At 44.2% G+C, this 20,357-nt stretch overlaps 1 protein-coding gene across 1 annotated transcript in view; it reads right to left on the bottom strand.

The window, feature by feature from the left end:
• The window catches only part of LOC116372089 (rho guanine nucleotide exchange factor 39-like), an 80,968-nt gene extending 67,166 nt beyond the window's left edge, over nucleotides 1-13,802 (bottom strand). Inside the window, exons 1-3 of the mRNA XM_031821179.1 lie at nucleotides 13,676-13,802; nucleotides 10,549-10,728; nucleotides 7,389-7,483 (exon numbers count right to left, since the gene is read on the bottom strand). Coding sequence (XP_031677039.1) covers nucleotides 7,389-7,483; nucleotides 10,549-10,698 — 245 coding nt within the window. The 5' untranslated portion in view covers nucleotides 10,699-10,728; nucleotides 13,676-13,802. The remainder of the gene's footprint in view (nucleotides 1-7,388; nucleotides 7,484-10,548; nucleotides 10,729-13,675) is intronic.
• Between the last annotated feature and the right edge of the window lie 6,555 nt (nucleotides 13,803-20,357).

The raw sequence follows: 20,357 nt of genomic DNA, 5'->3' as shown, positions 1-20,357 counted from the left end.
CCCCCCCACCCCCAACAGCATTGACCCCCCCCCATCACTAAATATTACCACATAGAACCGTCTGATCACCACAGTAAGAAATAACATGAATAAATAACATGATGTTCAACCATTAGACATGTACACCTCCTGACTGGTCTAATGATGTTCAACCATTAGACATGTACACCTCCTGACTGGTCTAATGATGTTCAACCATTAGACATGTACACCTCCTGACTGGTCTAATGATGTTCAACCATTAGACATTTACACCTCCTGACTGCACTGGTCTAATGATGTTCAACCATTAGACATGTACACCTCCTGACTGCACTGGTCTAATGATGTTCAACCATTAGACATGTACACCTCCTGACTGCACTGGTCTAATGATGTTCAACCATTAGACATGTACACCTCCTGATTGCACTGGTCTAATGATGTTCAACCATTAGACATGTACACCTCCTGACTGCACTGGTCTAATGATGTTCAACCATTAGACATGTACACCTCCTGACTGGTCTAATGATGTTCAACCATTAGACATGTACACCTCCTGACTGCACTGGTCTAATGATGTTCAACCATTAGACATGTACACCTCCTGACTGCACTGGTCTAATGATGTTCAACCATTAGACATGTACACCTCCTGACTGGTCTAATGATGTTCAACCATTAGACATGTACACCTCCTGACTGCACTGGTCTAATGATGTTCAACCATTAGACATGTACACCTCCTGACTGCACTGGTCTAATGATGTTCAACCATTAGACATTTACACCTCCTGACTGCACTGGTCTAATGATGTTCAACCATTAGACATTTACACCTCCTGACTGCACTGGTCTAATGATGTTCAACCATTAGACATGTACACCTCCTGACTGCACTGGTCTAATGATGTTCAACCATTAGACATGTACACCTCCTGACTGGTCTAATGATGTTCAACCATTAGACATGTACACCTCCTGACTGGTCTAATGATGTTCAACCATTAGACATGTACACCTCCTGACTGCACTGGTCTAATGATGTTCAACCATTAGACATGTACACCTCCCGACTGCACTGGTCTAATGATGTTCCCAGAGATATTACATCCTCACGTCGCTGGAAAGAAGGAGCTCTGAAGTTGATTTGAATGGATTGTAATGAAGCATCGGGCCGAGGTAGACCTGTTGGTCATCAGAAGACTCAGAGACAGCCAGGAGACACACACACACACAGCCAGGAGAGAGAGAGACACACAGCCAGGAGACACAAGCGCGCACACACACACACACACACACGCACACACACTTAGCAGGAGAGTTGGGCTAACGAGGGCAAAGGGCAAGAAAAATCATGTTTCCGCTTCTTCCCTCCTCTCACAGCCAGAGGATATTATGATAAATATACAACTACAAATTACAACTTCCAGACTGTTTTCAGGGTGATTAAATAGTGTGGCCTTCAGGAAGAAGAGAACGAGAAGATAGGAGAGTAGAGTAGCGGGGAAGGGAGGAGAGTAGAGGGGAAGGGAGGAGAGGAGGGGAAGGAAAGGAAAGGGAGGAGAGAGGGAGGAGAGGAGGAGAAGAGAGAGTGGAAGGGAGGAGGAGAAGAGAGAGTGGAAGGGAGGAGGAGAAGAGAGAGTGGAAGGGAGGAGGAGAAGAGAGAGTGGAAGGGAGGAGGAGAAGAGAGAGTGGAAGGGAGGAGGAGAAGAGAGAGTGGAAGGGAGGAGGAGAAGAGAGAGTGGAAGGGAGGAGGAGAAGAGAGAGTGGAAGGGAGGAGGAGAAGAGAGAGTGGAAGGGAGGAGGAGAAGAGAGAGTGGAAGGGAGGAGGAGAAGAGAGAGTGGAAGGGAGGAGGAGAAGAGAGAGTGGAAGGGAGGAGGAGAAGAGAGAGTGGAAGGGAGGAGGAGAAGAGAGAGTGGAAGGGAGGAGGAGAAGAGAGAGTGGAAGGGAGGAGGAGAAGAGAGAGTGGAAGGGAGGAGGAGAAGAGAGAGTGGAAGGGAGGAGGAGAAGAGAGAGTGGAAGGGAGGAGGAGAAGAGAGTGGAAGGGAGGAGGAGAATAGAGAGTGGAAGGGAGGAGGAGAATAGAGAGTGGAAGGGAGGAGGAGAATAGAGAGTGGAAGGGAGGAGGAGAATAGAGAGTGGAAGGGAGGAGGAGAATAGAGAGTGGAAGGGAGGAGGAGAATAGAGAGTGGAAGGGAGGAGGAGAATAGAGAGTGGAAGGGAGGAGGAGAGGGGGAGGAAAGGTAAGGGAGGAGGAGAATAGAGAGTGGAAGAGAGGAGGAGAATAGAGAAGTAGTTATTGATCACACACATAAAAACTAAAACAAAGCAGAACTTTGTCTCATGTTTTCAACAGTGAAAAGGATGTACTTCCATCACCATGGATACAGTTTAATCTGTATCACACTACAAATCACACCACGTTACATCCTCATTAAACTCCCCAGACACACCCTGGATACAGTTTAATCTGTATCACACCACGTTACATCCTCATTCAACTCCCCAGACACACCTGGGAGGGAATATCAATCTCTCCAAATAGCTTTGTGATTCTGCTCTAGTTCCTCTGGGTGACGTGACGATGTCTTTGGCGTTGGTTATTACAGTCTGTTACAGTGGAACAGGGAGGAGGGATAATTAGGTTTTTCTCATCTACATACTATCACTGTCTTGGTCACAACTCCTCATAAACTGCCTGAACCATGATGAACGGCACGGGAGGATCATCAACACACTAAATATTCCTATTACTAAATATATACGTCGGCTAGTGTTTAATTACAGTGGAATTCCTGATTAGTGTGCGGTGTTGTTCCCCTGGAGGAAAGTCCTTCCTACATTTACCTCAACACACTACGCCCAACGATAGAGACATGATACCTGACAGAAAAGCCTGTTGTCGTCCCTCTATATCAACACACTACGCCCAACGATACAGACATGATACCTGACAGAAAAGCCTGTTGTCGTTCCTCTATATCAACACACTACGCCCAACGATAGAGACATGATACCTGACAGAAAAGCCTGTTGTCGTCCCTCTATATCAACACACTACGCCCAACGATACAGACATGATACCTGACAGAAAAGCCTGTTGTCGTTCCTCTATATCAACACACTACGCCCAACGATACAGACATGATACCTGACAGAAAAGCCTGTTGTCGTCCCTCTATATCAACACACTACGCCCAACGATACAGACATGATACCTGACAGAAAAGCCTGTTGTCGTCCCTCTATATCAACACACTACGCCCAACGATAGAGACATGATACCTGACAGAAAAGCCTGTTGTCGTCCCTCTATATCAACACACTACGCCCAACGATACAGACATGATACCTGACAGAAAAGCCTGTTGTCGTTCCTCTATATCAACACACTACGCCCAACGATACAGACATGATACCTGACAGAAAAGCCTGTTGTCGTCCCTCTATATCAACACACTACGCCCAACGATACAGACATGATACCTGACAGAAAAGCCTGTTGTCGTTCCTCTATATCAACACACTACGCCCAACGATACCTGACAGAAAAGCCTGTTGTCGTCCCTCTATATCAACACACTACGCCCAACGATACCTGACAGAAAAGCCTGTTGTCGTCCCTCTATATCAACACACTACGCCCAACGATACCTGACAGAAAAGCCTGTTGTCGTTCCTCTACATCAACACACTACGCCCAACGATACCTGACAGAAAAGCCTGTTGTCGTTCCTCTACATCAACACACTACGCCCAACGATACCTGACAGAAAAGCCTGTTGTCGTTCCTCTACATCAACACACTACGCCCAACGATACCTGACAGAAAAGCCTGTTGTCGTTCCTCTACATCAACACACTACGCCCAACGATAGAGACATGATACCTGCCTGTTGTCGTCCCTCTATATCAACACACACTACGCCCAACGATACAGACATGATACCTGACAGAAAAGCCTGTTGTCGTTCCTCTACATCAACACACTACGACCAACGATACCTGACAGAAAAGCCTGTTGTCGGTCCTCTATATCAACACACTACGCCCAACGATACCTGACAGAAAAGCCTGTTGTCGTTCCTCTACATCAACACACTACGCCCAACGATACCTGACAGAAAAGCCTGTTGTCGTTCCTCTACATCAACACACTACGCCCAACGATAGAGACAGAAAAGCCTGTTGTCGTCCCTCTATAATTTATACTCTACAATTTTAAAAAATTTAAAGTTTATTTATACGGTCAAATCCAGAAACTATCATTTCGAAAACAAAACATTTATTCTTTCAGTGAAATACGGAACCGTTCCGCATGTTATCTAACGTGTGGCATCCCTAAGTCTAAGTATTCCTGTTACATTGCACAACCTTCAATGTTATGTCATAATTATGTAAAATGATGACATATTAGTTCGCAACGAGCCAGGCGGCCCAAACTGTTGCATATACCCTGACTCTGCTTGCACCAAACGCAAGAGAAGTGACACAATTTCCCTAGTTAATATTCCCTGCTAACATTAAATTATTTGAACTAAATATGCAGGTTTAAAAATATATTCCGTCTGTGTATTGATTTTAAGATAGGTGTTTACGGTTAGGTACATTTGTGCAAAGATTGTGCTTTTCGGCAATGCGCTTTTGTTAAATCATCAACCTTTTGGCGAAGTTGAAGTAAGCTGTGATTCGATGATAAATTAACAGGCCCCGATTGATTATATGGAACGCAGGACAAGCTAGTTAAACCTAGTAATATCATCAACCATGTGTAGTTAACTAGTGATTATGATTGATTGTTTTTATAAGTTTAATGCTAGCTAGCAACTTACCTTGGCTCCACGTGGCGTAACAGGTGGTCAGCCTGCCACCCAGTGCATTACCCTCTCTCCCTCAGTGACATATCCTGACATAATGTAAACATTACCCTCTCTCCCTCAGTGACATATCCTGACATAATGTAAACATTACCCTCTCTCCCTCAGTGACATATCCTGACATAATGTAAACATTACCCTCTCTCCCTCAGTGACATATCCTGACATAATGTAAACATTACCCTCTCTCCCTCAGTGACATATCCTGACATAATGTAAACATTACCCTCTCTCCCTCAGTGATATATCCTGACATAATGTAAACATAATGCATTAACCTCTCTCCCTCAGTGACATATCCTGACATAATGCATTACCCTCTCTCCCTCAGTGACATATCCTGACATAATGTAAACATTACCCTCTCTCCCTCAGTGACATATCCTGACATAATGTAAACATTACACATTACCCTCTCTCCCTCAGTGACATATCCTGACATAATGTAAACATTATACATTACCCTCTCTCCCTCGGTGACATATCCTGACATAATGCATTAAACCTCTCTCCCTCAGTGACATATCCTGACATAATGTAAACGTTATACATTACCCTCTCCCTCAGTGACATATCCTGACATAATGTAAACATAATGCATTAAACCTCTCTCCCTCAGTGACATATCCTGACATAATGTAAACATTATACATTACCCTCTCTCCCTCAGTGACATATCCTGACATAATGTAAACATTATACATTACCCTCTCTCAGTGACATATCCTGACATAATGTAAACATTACACATTACCCTCTCTCCCTCAGTGACATATCCTGACATAATGTAAACATACATTACCCTCTCTCCCTCAGTGACATATCCTGACAATGTAAACATTATACATTACCCTCTCTCCCTCAGTGACATATCCTGACATAATGTAAACGTAATGCATTACCCTCTCTCCCTCAGTGACATATCCTGACATAATGTAAACATTACCCTCTCTCCCTCAGTGATATATCCTGACATAATGTAAACGTTATACATTACCCTCAGTGACATATCCTGACATAATGTAAATGTAATGCATTACCCTCTCTCCCTCAGTGATATATCCTGACATAATGTAAACGTTATACATTACCCTCAGTGACATATCCTGACATAATGTAAATGTAATGCATTACCGTCTCTCCCTCAGTGACATATCCTGACATAATGTAAATGTAAACATTACCCTCTCTCCCTCAGTGATATATCCTGACATAATGTAAACGTTATACATTACCGTCTCTCCCTCAGTGACGTGAGTCAGTATGTTTCATATTCTCAGAGCCCCTCAGCAGCCTCCACTGATAGAGACGAACCAGTTTATCCAATGCAGTCACACTCTACCCACGTCCAAAATGACACCCTATTCCCTTTATAGAGCACTACATTCGACCATGGCCCATAGTGCACTATATAGGGAGTGGTTTGGGACAGACCCTCAGTAATACACCCCTCTGTCTTCATCATGCCACTCTCAGGAAGAAAGCCTGTCAGTCTCAGAGTGGAGATGAGGACCTGTGGGACTCAACACCTGATCATTATTCAACACAGTACGATGCTCATTCTGTGAAGCTATAAACCACATGATTAAATAGAACACGACTATGTTGTAATGTCTACGGCTCTATTGGAACCATACGGAACACAGAACACTACCAACACTCTAGAACACGACTATGTTGTCATGTCTACGGCTCTATTGGAACCATACGGAACACAGAACACTACCAACACTCTAGAACACAACTATGTTGTCATGTCTACGGCTCTATTGGAACCATACGGAACACAGAACACTACCAACACTCTAGAACACGACTATGTTGTAATGTCTACGGCTCTATTGGAACCATACGGAACACAGAACACTACCAACACTCTAGAACACGACTATGTTGTAATGTCTACGGCTCTATTGGAACCATACGGAACACAGAACACTACCAACACTCTAGAACACGACTATGTTGTCATGTCTACGGCTCTATTGGAACCATATTCCATACGGAACACGGAACACTACCAAAACAGGGGGTACTCAACTCTGACCCTACGGAGGTCTGGTTTTCTGTTCGACCTGATCATTCATTTTACACCCACAGCTGGTGTCTCAGGTCTAAAAAATCAGATCCTGATTAGATGCAGTAGAACTGGTTTCCAGGACCAGAGTTGAGTTGGAGGGTTCAAGAACATAGCTGGTTGTAGAAATCCAAATCTCACATTGTTGTTATTTACACACAGAGATAGTAAACATGGCGAGGAGGACAGCGGTTAGGTTTGGTTCACCTTGTTCATGCCGTCACGCTGGCCTGAAGGTTTTCAGTGAAGTCGGTGATTGTTTATTTTCTTGAGGATATATTTTTATCTACATTTGGAATCGGATTGTGTGTAGGCTTTCAGTAGACAAGGCCCTCAGCTGTCTGAGGCCTGTCAAACCAACACTCTGAACTACTAGTGAGAGCCAAGGAGGGTGCCAATTAATGTCCCCCCCCCCCTCCCCATCATTAATTATTAAAGAGATACTTACTGGTTTACTGAATAGACGGATGGAATGGAACTAAAGATGCTTTCTCTAATGTCCTGCCTCAGGGTGCCTTTGGCCTTCAGAATCTCCACAAAGTACTGCAAGAGAGAGCACACACACACACACAGAGACGTACACACACGCAGACACACACACGCAGACACACACACACACACACGGAGACACACACGGAGACAAGAAAGAAGAACATAGTATTTGTCTCACCATTTGTCTAGCTAAGCCTGTCTGCTATCTAGCTGCATTGGTTCCATTGGATTCCCATGAGACAAACGGTTTAGGAGATTACACCACCGACAACTCAATTACTCCTAGTCCGCGTCCCCAAATGGTACTCTAGTCTAGGGTTGGCCGATTTTACCATTGCATCATCTAAACATTTTTTTTTGAAATCGACAATGTTTGTGGGCCATCGTCGACGGTGACGACATCGTGATGTCACCAACAACGGATTAGCATATTGGAACTTGACTGCAATACCGGAGTCTGGCAGCGCACAACAGAGCAGGTCGACATGCCAAATGGCCTGTTTCCTATTGGTTCAATAGACAGCAGGTCGACATGCCAAATGGCCTGTTTCCTATTGGCCGTAGCCTACACGGTCAATAGACAGCAGGTCGACATGCCAAATGGCCTGTTTCCTATCGGCCGTAGCCTACACGGTCAATAGACAGCAGGTCGACATGCCAAATGGCCTGTTTCCTATTGGCCGTAGCCTACACGGTCAATAGACAGCAGGTCGACATGCCAAATGGCCTGTTTCCTATTGGCCGTAGCCTACACGTTCAATAGACAGCAGGTCGACATGCCAAATGGCCTGTTTCCTATTGGCCGTAGCCTACACGATCAGGTCGGTGTACTGAACTTGTGTATTCAACATAATGCAAGAGTACAATGTAGATTGTAGAGAGAGTGGAGAACACCCCTCTCCTCTCCAATGTGGGGGTCACCATGGGCCTGTTGTTGTCCCCCCCTCCCCATCTATGTAATCTGATTCATTATGATCTAGGATCAGGTCCCCCCCACATCTATGTAATCTGATTCATTATGATCTAGGATCAGGTCCCCCCCACATCTATGTAATCTGATTCATTATGATCTAGGATCAGCCCCCCCTGTCCATGTAATCAGATTCATTATGATCTAGGATCAGCCCCTCCTGTCTATGTAATCTGATTCATTATGATCTAGGATCAGGTCCCCCACGCCGCATCTATGTAATCAGATTCATTATGATCCAAAACACTGATCCTAGATCAGCACTCCTACTCTGAGACACTATGAATAAGGGCAGTTGGTAGCCAAGAGGTTAAGCGCGTCGGGCCAGTAACCAAAAGGTCGCTGGTTCGAATCCCAGAGTCAGCAAGGCGGACAAATCTGCCGTTATGCCCTTGAGCAAGGCAGTTAACCCCCAACATCAACTGGGCATGGATGAGGATGAGGAAGACACTTCTGTTGAACGCATTCAGTTGTACAATTGACTAGGTATCCCCTTTCCTGTTCCTGTTTCAGCAGACAAATGGTCGAGTCCCAAAATGGCCCCCTATTCTACACACAGTTCACTACGGTTGAACAGAGCCCCATGGGTCCACATCAAAACTAGAACACAATATAGGGAATAGGGTGTAATTTGGGACATACAGTGGGGCAAAAAAAGTATTTAGTCAGCCACCAATTGTGCAAGTTCTCCCATCTTAAAAAGATGAGAGGCCTGTAATTTTCATCATAGGTACACTTCAACTATGACAGACAAAATGAGGGGAAAAAATCCCATTGTAGGATTTTGTCAATTTATTTGCAAATTATGGTGGAAAATAAGTATTTGGTCAATAACAAAAGTTAATCTCAATCCTTTGTTGGCAATGACAGAGGTCAAACGTTTTCTGTAAGTCTTCACAAGGTTTTCACACACTGTTGCTGGTATTTTGGCCCATTCCTCCATGCAGATCTCCTCTAGAGCAGTGATGTTTTGGGGCTGTTGCTGGGCAACACGGACTTTCAACTCCCTCCAAAGATTTTCTATGGGGTTGAGAACGGGAGACTGGCTAGGCCACTCCAGGACCTTGAAATGCTTCTTACGAAGCCACTCCTGGCGGTGTGTTTGGGATCATTGTCATGCTGAAAGACCCAGCCACGTTTCATCTTCAATACCCTTGCTGATGGAAGTAGGTTTTCACTCAAAATCTCACGATACATGGCCCCATTCATTCTTTCCTTTACACGGATCAGTCGTCCTGGTCCCTTTGCAGAAAAACAGCCCCAAAGCATGATGTTTCCACCCCCATGCTTCACAGTAGGTATGGTGTTCTTTGGATGCAACTCTTTGTCCTCCAAACACAACGAGTTGAGTTTTTACCAAAAATATATATTTTGGTTTGATCTGACCATATGACATTCTCCCAATCTTCTTCTGGATCATCCAAATGCTCTCTAGCAAACTTCAGACGGGCCTGGACATGTACTGGCTTAAGTAGGGGGACACGTCTGGCAGTGCATGATTTGAGTCCCTGGCGGCGTAGTGTGTTACTGATGGTAGGCTTTGTTACTTTGGTCCCAGCTCTCTGCAGGTCATTCACTAGGTCCCCCCCGTGTGGTTCTGGGATCTTGCGTGGAGCCCCAGATCGAGGGAGATTATCAGTGGTCTTGTATGTCTTCCATTTCCTAATAATTGCTCCCACAGTTGATTTCTTCAAACCAAGCTGCTTACCTATTGCAGATTCAGTCTTCCCAGCCTGGTGCAGGTCTACAATTTTGGCCATAGTGGAGTTTGGGGTTGTGAACAGGTGTCTTTTATACTGAAAACAAGTTCAAACAGGTGCCATTAATACAGGTAACGAGTGGAGGACAGAGGAGCCTCTTAAAGAAGAAGTTACAGGTCTGTGAGAGCCAGAAATCTTGCTTGTTTGTAGGTGACCAAATACTTATTTTCCACCATAATTTGCAAATAAATTCATTAAAAATCCTACAATGTGATTTTCAGGAATTATTTTTCTCATTTTGTCTGTCATAGCTGAAGTGTACCTATGATGAAAATTACAGGCCTCTCTCATCTTTTTAAGTGGGAGAACTTGCACAATTGGTGGCTGACTAAATACTTTTTTGCCCCACTGCATAAGAGTATAAATAGCAGGTGCTGTTCACATACCGTGTTGACTAGTTGTAGTTGTTTACAGTATTTCTGTTCAGTTTGGACCAGGGCCCTGACTGTACGGGTTCTCTTCCTCTCCCACTTCTCTCTCTGCTCCTGGACACTACGGCTGCTGGGCGGGCCCACGGGGGTGGGGGAGAAACTCATCGTCTACTGGGGCGGACACTGACTGCAGATCTGTAGAGAATAAAACATTGGACATTTTCCTTACTTTTTCCAAAACATTATAGGTGTCTGAAATTCACTAGGCCTAGAAATCTCACCTGAAGTTTGTGAAAAAGCAATATCCAACAGCAATATTGACAATCACACAAATATTTTTTACATCGTCAAGGAATAAGTATTTCATAGAGCTCAATAACCAATAGTATTGCAGAAGACCCAAGGACACAGTGTTGACACTCCCTCGCGCGCACGCTCGCTGACCCAGTCCTCCCTCGCACACACGCTCGCTCTCTGACCAAGTCCTCCCTCGCACGCACGCTCTCTGACCCAGTCCTCCCTCGCACGCACGCTCGCTGACCCAGTCCTCCCTCGCACGCACGCTCTCTGACCCAATCCTCCCTCGCACGCACGCTCTCTGACCCAGTCCTCCCTCGCACAGACGCACGCTCGCTCTCTCTGACCCAGTCCTCCCTCGCACGCACGCTCTCTCTGACCCAGTCCTCCCTCGCACGCACGCTCTCTCTGACCCAGTCCTCCCTCCCTCGCATGCTCTCTCTGACCCAGTCCTCCCTCCCTCGCATGCTCTCTCTGACCCAGTCCTCCCTCCCTCGCACGCTCTCTCTGACCCAGTCCTCCCTCCCTCGCACGCTCTCTCTGACCCAGTCCTCCCTCCCTCGCACGCTCTCTCTGACCCAGTCCTCCCTCCCTCGCACGCTCTCTCTCTCTCTGACCCAGTCCTCCCTCGCACGCACGCTCTCTGACCCAGTCCTCCCTCAAACGCACGCTCTCTCTCTCTCTGACCCAGTCCTCCCTCAAACGCACGCTCGCTCTCTGACCCAGTCCTCCCTCGCACGCTCGCTCTCTGACCCAGTCCATCCTCTCCCCCCCCAGAAAGGCCCTCTGTGTGTCATCGATCAGACCCTGTTGTTTACAGTGTGTTAGTTAGTGGAAGGCTGTCGTTGACACTCGGGCACCCTGGGAGATGTCACTGGGGTTAATTGCTGCTAAAGCGCTGCCCTCAGACTAAGTAATGGCCCTGGATTCTAACGCTCGTCCCAAATGACACCCTATTCCCTATATAGTGCACTATGGGCCCTGGTCTAAAGTAGTGCACTATAAAAAGGGAATAGGGTGCCATTTGGGACACACAACCCAGGTGTCTCAGCCTGCTCCGTGGTGCTACAGAGGAGATGACACTAATGAGGGAGTTCAGGGAGGATTCCTGGTTAAGGGACAACAAGGGGAGAGGAGGGAGTCAGAGATAGCACTGGGTTACACACACACACCCAGAGAGAGGGAAAGGGAGGACACCTCTTAGCCAGGGGACATGAAGGGAGAGAGAAAGGGAGGACACCTCTTAGCCAGGGGACATGAGGGGAGAGAGAGAAAGGGAGGACACCTCTTAGCCAGGGGACATGAGGGGAGAGAGAAAGGGAGGACACCTCTTAGCCAATAAGAAGCAGACATGTCTGTCTTCCATTCCTCCTTGTGTTATGACACGTTGGAGGTCTTCCCCATTAGCATGAGGGGAGGACACCTCTTAGCCAATAAGAAGCAGACATGTCTGTCTTCCATTCCTCGTTGTGTTATGACACGTTGGAGGTCTTCCCCATTAGCAGTAAAAACCTTTTCAGACTGTACGTCAGATTCAGTCTATTACGATCATCACGTCACACTGTGGGACAGAACCAGATTCAAATCTGCATATCAGCCTGGCCAGATTGTAAATTACAAAATTGAAGCAAAAATCGTACGTTCTGCGATTGGCTTGCGAGGCAAGGTCGACTGAAATGTAGCCAATGTATTAATTACTCAAATGTAGCTAGATCTCTAATCCAGAGTCGTACCGTTGCCTCAATGTGGAAGGCTTGTCCAGATCATATGTAGCTCTTTATGATAATTAGCATTTTATTTGGGGGGGGGGGGGGGTAAATATATTGCTAAAAAAAAGTTGCCTTGTCCTATAGAGATTTAGTTATCAAAAACGTTGTGCCAGGTTAAGCATAAACTAAAACACAGACATTTAAAAATATATATATTTCACCTTTATTTAACCAGGTAGGCTAGTCGAGAACAAGTTCTCATTTACAACTGCGACCTGGCCAAGATAAAGCATAGCAGTGCGACAGAAACAACACAGAATACACATGGAATAAACAAACATACAGTCAATAACACAATAGAAGAAAAAAGGTCTACCTTATTTTAAATCAAATCAAATGTATTTATAAAGCCCATCGTACATCAACTGATATCTCAAAGTGCTGTACAGAAACCCAGACTAAAACCCAAAACAGCAAGCAATGCAGGTGTAGAAGCACCCGTAAGCGTTTCGAAAAATCTGTTATGGGAAAAATGAATGTTGGAAAAACATGTTTGACCCTTAGGTTATAGGAGTATTATGACTGTGGTACTCTATTCAAAGACCATGGCGGAAGTCGGCTCAAAACAACAGTGACGCAAGAGCATGTGGAATGAGTGGGATTCTGTGTTCACACGTGTACAAGTGATTCCTTTTGATAAACACGACTTATCTGCATTCCAAATGAAAAGTCGTTTGGAAAAGGGAGATGCGTTTCAGGACGATGCATCATGCTGCCTTGTTGACAACATAACCGAGCAGATTACTGAGCACTCCTCCCTCACCGCTTTTGCGCGTTCAAATGTGTCTTGCATGCGACAAAGTAACACGTTTTCTATAACCTACAGGACAACAGTGCTACAAAAAAATTTTTTTTTTAAATAACTGAAATGTTTCTCGACGTGAGCACCGCAAATAACGTTTAGCTTTAACAAACAAACAAACAGTGAACGTAGCTGGCCCTGTTTTCTGCAAAGTTCCACGACAACGTCGAGGAAAACTACATGGTTAAAGGTAGCGACTCGAATTACACATTTACAGCGATATAACTGTACACACGACATTAAAATGTTGCTTAGGTTGAAAAGATATACGAACCTGTCAATGTCTTCGTATCTGTTCTAAAATTGAAATCCAGGCGCTCTTTTCGGGCTGCTGTTTCTTCCGGGTTGTCGAGCGACGCTATTGGCTCCCGGTCCCTCAGGGGATATGACGGCATGGAAACGGACCCGCCCAGCCTTGTGACGTAGGCAGGTGCGTCAACAAGGCAGCGTGTTGCGACGTCCAGAAACACGTCTCTTTTCCTTACAATAAATATGTTCGACTTTTACAAACTAGTTTTCATTGGGAAGGTAAATACAGCGTTTTAATCAAAACGCACGTGAAAACACAGAATCCGAACTCATTTACCAGGGGTTGCGGAGTAACAGATTTACATGTAATCTGAGTAGGGGAAAAATATAATCATTTACATTACCATATTTTTTTTATTATTGTAATCGGATTACAGATACTTTTGAAAAACAGGATGTTTACTTTTAAATTTAGAAAGGATGTTTGTGGGGGGAAAAAATACATTACGATACCTTTCTGTTTTCTCAATCACATTCAATTCAGCATTGGAAGAAAAAAAACGACCGCAAATTTAAATTTGTTCCACCTGAGCGAGTCTAACCACAAGTTAGAGACCACTGTGATGACACACGGTGTGTTTGATGGATCCTGTCTTCCAATGCTACTTAAAGTGGAACTGACAGCACTTTAACAGCATGACATCTTGTTCAAATCTGTCCAACTACACCCCCAGGAAGAATAGGGTGCCTTTTGTTTTTGTTTTTACATTTTCTGACAAGCGAGAGCTTAGATTTGGTCATTTTCACGTTTTCATAAATTCATAGAATGTTTGGGAATGACGTAGAATATGACATTTGTGAACATTCTAATATAGAGTGGCCGTGCGTTTGGACAATTAATAAACACTGCAGTAAATAAACCATCTGTCTCGTCCAGGACCAGAGTCTACGCAGACTGGTGCCCCATAGCCAATCAGAACTACAGTAGGCTTATATACAAATAAGCCATTTGCACAGAGGCCTGTCATCATTCACTTTGAACTGGACTGTGTGTTTACAGACAGTTGGTCCTGTCATCATTCACTATGAACTGGACTGTGTGTTTACAGGCAGTAGGACCTAGCATCATTCACTATGAACTGGACTGTGTGTTTACAGGCAGTAGGGCCTGGCATCATTCACTATGAACTGGACTGTGTGTTTACAGGCAGTAGGGCCTGGCATCATTCACTTTGAACTGGACTCTGTGTTTACAGTCCCAAACGAATGAAAAACGAATGAAATCATTTTTCACCCTGTGTAATACCCCCCCCCCCCCCCCCAGCACGGTAACCTGGGCCAGATAATCAATCCCCCTCAGTCTCTCTCCTTCCCCATCTGTTTAGTGGAAGTGTGAAGATATATGTGACAATCACAGTTCTCAATCTCCCTGGTGATGCTAAATCCAGACATTCACATTGACAAAATACAACAATCAGATTCAGTACACAGATGAAAAGTCAATATACGGGGCTGAACACAGTCCACAATAATTTATTTATTTAACTAGGCAAGTCAGTTAAGAACAAATTCTTATTTTCAATGCGGCCTAGGAACTGTGGCTTAACTGCCTGTTCAGGGGCAGAACGACAGATTTGTACCTTGTCAGCTCAGGGATTTGAATTTGCAACCTTTCGGTTGCTAGTCCAACACTCTAACCACTAGGCTACCCTGCCGCCCCATGAACAGTATAGCTTTCGATCTGAATCTGTCATTTGTAGACCAACAACTGTAGTTGTGAAACCAGAATAACTGGTGATATGCAAATCGTGGATCTTGTTAGAGCTGTAGTAAAAAATCTAATTAAAAGTCTGTGAGTTGAAACACACGCTGGTCTCTTCTTGCCCCGTAGACTTAATTACCAACAAGTGGGCATGTGCTCTTCTCTGCCAGTGCGTCTATCTATACTGGGGAATTCAGTTACCCCCTTGGTGATTGGCTACATCCTAGTAGGAAATGAAGGAAAGAGAGAAAAACATATCAGCAGATTTCAACACTAATTATAAAACAGTGTTGGATATTAACATGAACGAGACGCCCCACTAAATCTTAGGAACAGTTATAGCCTCAGCAGCTCCCGGTAGAAGAAGGAACTGTCCCAAATTTGTCTTTATTTTTGTCTTTATTTCACCTTTATTTAACCAGGTAGACTAGTTGAGAACACCTTTATTTAACCAGGTAGGCTAGTTGAGAACACCTTTATTTAACCAGGTAGGCTAGTTGAGAACACCTTTATTTAACCAGGTAGGCTAGTTGAGAACACCTTTATTTAACCAGGTAGTCTAGTTGAGAACAAGTTCTCATTTACAACTGCGACCTGGCCAACATAAAGCATAACAGTTCGACACATACAACAACACAGAGTTACACATGGAGTAAAACAAACATACAGTCAATAATACAGTAGAACAAAAGAAAACAAAAAGTCTATATACAGTGAGTGCAAATGAGGTGAGGTAAGGGAGTTAAGGCAATAAATAGGCCATGGTGGAGAAGTAATTACAATATAGCAATTAAACACTGGAATGGTAGATGTGCAGAAGATGAATGTGCAAGTAGAGATACTGGGGTGCAAAGGAGCAAGATAAATAAATAAATACAGTATGGGGATGAGGTAGGTAGATAAATGGCCACCTATTCCCTATGGGGATGAGGTAGGTAGATAAATGGCCACCTATTCCCTATGGGGATGAGGTAGGTAGATAAATGGCCACCTATTCCCTATGGGGATGAGGTAGGTAGATAAATGGCCACCTATTCCCTATGAGGATGAGGTAGGTAGATAAATGGCTACCTATTCCCTATGGGGATGAGGTAGGTAGATAAATGGCCACCTATTCCCTATGGGGATGAGGTAGGTAGATAAATGGCCACCTATTCCCTATGAGGATGAGGTAGGTAGATAAATGGCCACCTATTCCCTATGGGGATGAGGTAGGTAGATAAATGACCACCTATTCCCTATGGGATGAGAGAATAGACACTAGATGTCAGTGTTAGCGGCTACTGAGGGCGGACTCTCCGCTTTGTTTTATATGTTTAGAGCGCAGGGTGTTTGACGCTCCGCCGGGGACGTCCCAAATGGCTCTCTATTCTCTCTATAGTGCACTACTGTTGACCAGAGGCCATAGGGTAAGTAAGTGCACTATATAGTACATAGAAATAGGTGGCCATTTATCTACCTACCTCATCCCCATAGGGAATAGGTGGCCATTTATCTACCTACCTCATCCCCATAGGGAATAGGTGGCCATTTATCTACCTACCTCATCCCCATAGGGAATAGGTGGCCATTGATCTACCTACCTCATCCCCATAGGGAATAGGTGGCCATTTATCTACCTACCTCATCCCCATAGGGAATAGGTGGCCATTTATCTACCTACCTCATCCCCATAGGGAATAGGTGGCCATTTATCTACCTACCTCATCCCCATAGGGAATAGGTGGCCATTTATCTACCTACCTCATCCCCATAGGGAATAGGTGGCCATTTATCTACCTACCTCATCCCCATAGGGAATAGGTGGCCATTTATCTACCTACCTCATCCCCATAGGGAATAGGTGGCCATTTATCTACCTACCTCATCCCCATAGGGAATAGGTGGCCATTTATCTACCTACCTCATCCCCATAGGGAATAGGTGGCCATTTATCTACCTACCTCATCCCCATAGGGAATAGGTGGCCATTTATCTACCTACCTCATCCCCATAGGGAATAGGTGGCCATTTATCTACCTACCTCATCCTCATAGGGAATAGGTGGCCATTTATCTACCTACCTCATCCCCATAGGGAATAGGTGGCCATTTATCTACCTACCTCATCCCCATAGGGAATAGGTGGCCATTTATCTACCTACCTCATCCCCATAGGGAATAGGTGGCCATTTATCTACCTACCTCATCCTCATAGGGAATAGGTGGCCATTTATCTACCTAACTCATCCCCATAGGGAATAGGTGGCCATTTATCTACCTACCTCATCCCCATAGGGAATAGGTGGCCATTTATCTACCTACCTCATCCCCATAGGGAATAGGTGGCCATTTATCTACCTACCTCATCCCCATAGGGAATAGGTGGCCATTTATCTACCTACCTCATCCCCATAGGGAATAGGTGGCCATTTATCTACCTACCTCATCCCCATAGGGAATAGGTGGCCATTTATCTACCTACCTCATCCCCATAGGGAATAGGTGGCCATTTATCTACCTACCTCATCCCCATAGGGAATAGGTGGCCATTTATCTACCTACCTCATCCCCATAGGGAATAGGTGGCCATTTATCTACCTACCTCATCCCCATAGGGAATAGGTGGCCATTTATCTACCTACCTCATCCTCATAGGGAATAGGTGGCCATTTATCTACCTACCTCATCCCCATAGGGAATAGGTGGCCATTTATCTACCTACCTCATCCCCATAGGGAATAGGTGGCCATTTATCTACCTACCTCATCCCCATAGGGAATAGGTGGCCATTTATCTACCTACCTCATCCTCATAGGGAATAGGTGGCCATTTATCTACCTACCTCATCCCCATAGGGAATAGGTGGCCATTTATCTACCTACCTCATCCCCATACTGTATTTATTTATTTATCTTGCTCCTTTGCACCCCAGTATCTCTACTTGCACATTCATCTTCTGCACATCTACCATTCCAGTGTTTAATTGCTATATTGTAATTACTTCTCCACCATGGCCTATTTATTGCCTTAACTCCCTTATCTTACCTCATTTGCACTCACTGTATATAGACTTTTTGTTTTCTTTTGTTCTACTGTATTATTGACTGTATGTTTTGTTTATCCCATGTGTAACTCTGTGTTGTTGTATGTGTCGAACTGCTTTGCTTTATCTCAGTAGCCGCTAACACTGACATCTAGTGTTGTCAACGTGTCTGTCCGAGTTGTGCTGCTCATCACAATTACACAGGCAGGAGAATAGTGAATCGAGGAGGAGAGTGTGAGTGACTGAAACGGGAAATGATGTCAGAATACATCCTATGCATTAACCCGAGTGTCAGGTAAGGTTACTGTCAGGTAAGACAAAGAATTAGAGATATCCTATAGTTTACTATGGTTTCTATATCTCCTAGAGATATCCTATAGTTTACTATGGTTTCTATATCTCCTAGAGATATCCTATAGTTTACTATGGTTTCTATATCTTCTAGAGATATCCTATAGTTTACTATGGATTCTATATCTTCTAGAGATATCCTATAGTTTACTATGGATTCTATATCTTCTAGAGATATCCTATAGTTTACTATGGTTACTATATCTTCTAGAGATATCCTGTATATATCTTCTAGAGATATCCTATAGTTTACTATGGTTTCTATATCTCCTAGAGATATCCTATAGTTTACTATGGTTTCTATATCTTCTAGAGATATCCTATAGTTTACTATGGTTACTATATCTTCTAGAGATATCCTATAGTTTACTATGGTTACTATATCTTCTAGAGATATCCTATAGTTTACTATGGTTTCTATATCTTCTAGAGATATCCTATGGTTTACTATGGTTTCTTTATTTTCTAGAGATATCCTGTATATATCTTATAGAGATATCCTATAGTTTACTATGGTTACTATATCTTCTAGAGATATCCTGTATATATCTTCTAGAGATATCCTATAGTTTACTATGGTTTCTATATAATTGAATAGCTACAGACTGTGAACAGTCTCTCTCAGAGAGCATTGTGAAATGTATGATGTAATGAAGACATAATATCAGAATGGATTACATGTGTTGTAGGCTCTAACGGACAGTAGCGTGATGAACACAGTCAACAAGTACAACAACTGATGAGCCCCAAGTACTTCAACTCACAAACAGAATCTAAACTAGTTTATTCAAATCTGTCTCATTTCAGTTCTCCACACCCTGCCTGGGAGTAAGTTAGCCACGTAATATCCACAAAATATGGAAGGTACTATCCGTGTAATGTCCAGGTAATATCCATGTAATATCCGTGTACTATCCATGTACTATCATGTAATATCCGTGTACTGTCCATATACTGTCCAGGTACTATCCGTGTACTGTCCATATACTGTCCAGGTAATGTCCAGGTACTGTCCAGGTAATGTCCAGGTACTGTCCAGGTACTATCCAGGTAATATCATGTAATATCCGTGTACTGTCCATATACTGTCCAGGTACTATCCGTGTACTGTCCAGGTAATGTCCAGGTACTGTCCAGGTAATGTCCAGGTACTGTCCAGGTAATGTCCAGGTACTATCCAGGTAATATCATGTAATATCCGTGTACTGTCCATATACTGTCCAGGTACTATCTGTGTACTGTCCAGGTACTATCCGTGTACTGTCCAGGTAATGTCCAGGTACTGTCCAGGTACTATCCGTGTACTGTCCAGGTAATGTCCAGGCACTATCCAGGTAATATCATGTAATATCCGTGTACTGTCCATATACTGTCCAGGTACTATCCGTGTACTGTCCAGGTAATGTCCAGGTACTATCCAGGTACTATCCGTGTACTGTCCAGGTACTATCCGTGTACTGTCCAGGTAATGTCCAGGTAATATCCAGGTACTGTCCAGGTACTATCCGTGTATTATCCGTGTACTGTCCAGGTACTGTCCAGGTAATATCCAGGTAATATCTGTGTACTA

Source organism: Oncorhynchus kisutch, unplaced genomic scaffold (assembly GCF_002021735.2).
Source record: "Oncorhynchus kisutch isolate 150728-3 unplaced genomic scaffold, Okis_V2 scaffold3906, whole genome shotgun sequence".
In the NCBI taxonomy this organism is placed as follows: domain Eukaryota; kingdom Metazoa; phylum Chordata; class Actinopteri; order Salmoniformes; family Salmonidae; genus Oncorhynchus; species Oncorhynchus kisutch.
The sequence above is the reverse complement of the archived record's forward strand: the minus strand, read 5'-3'. Positions and strand labels throughout refer to the sequence as shown.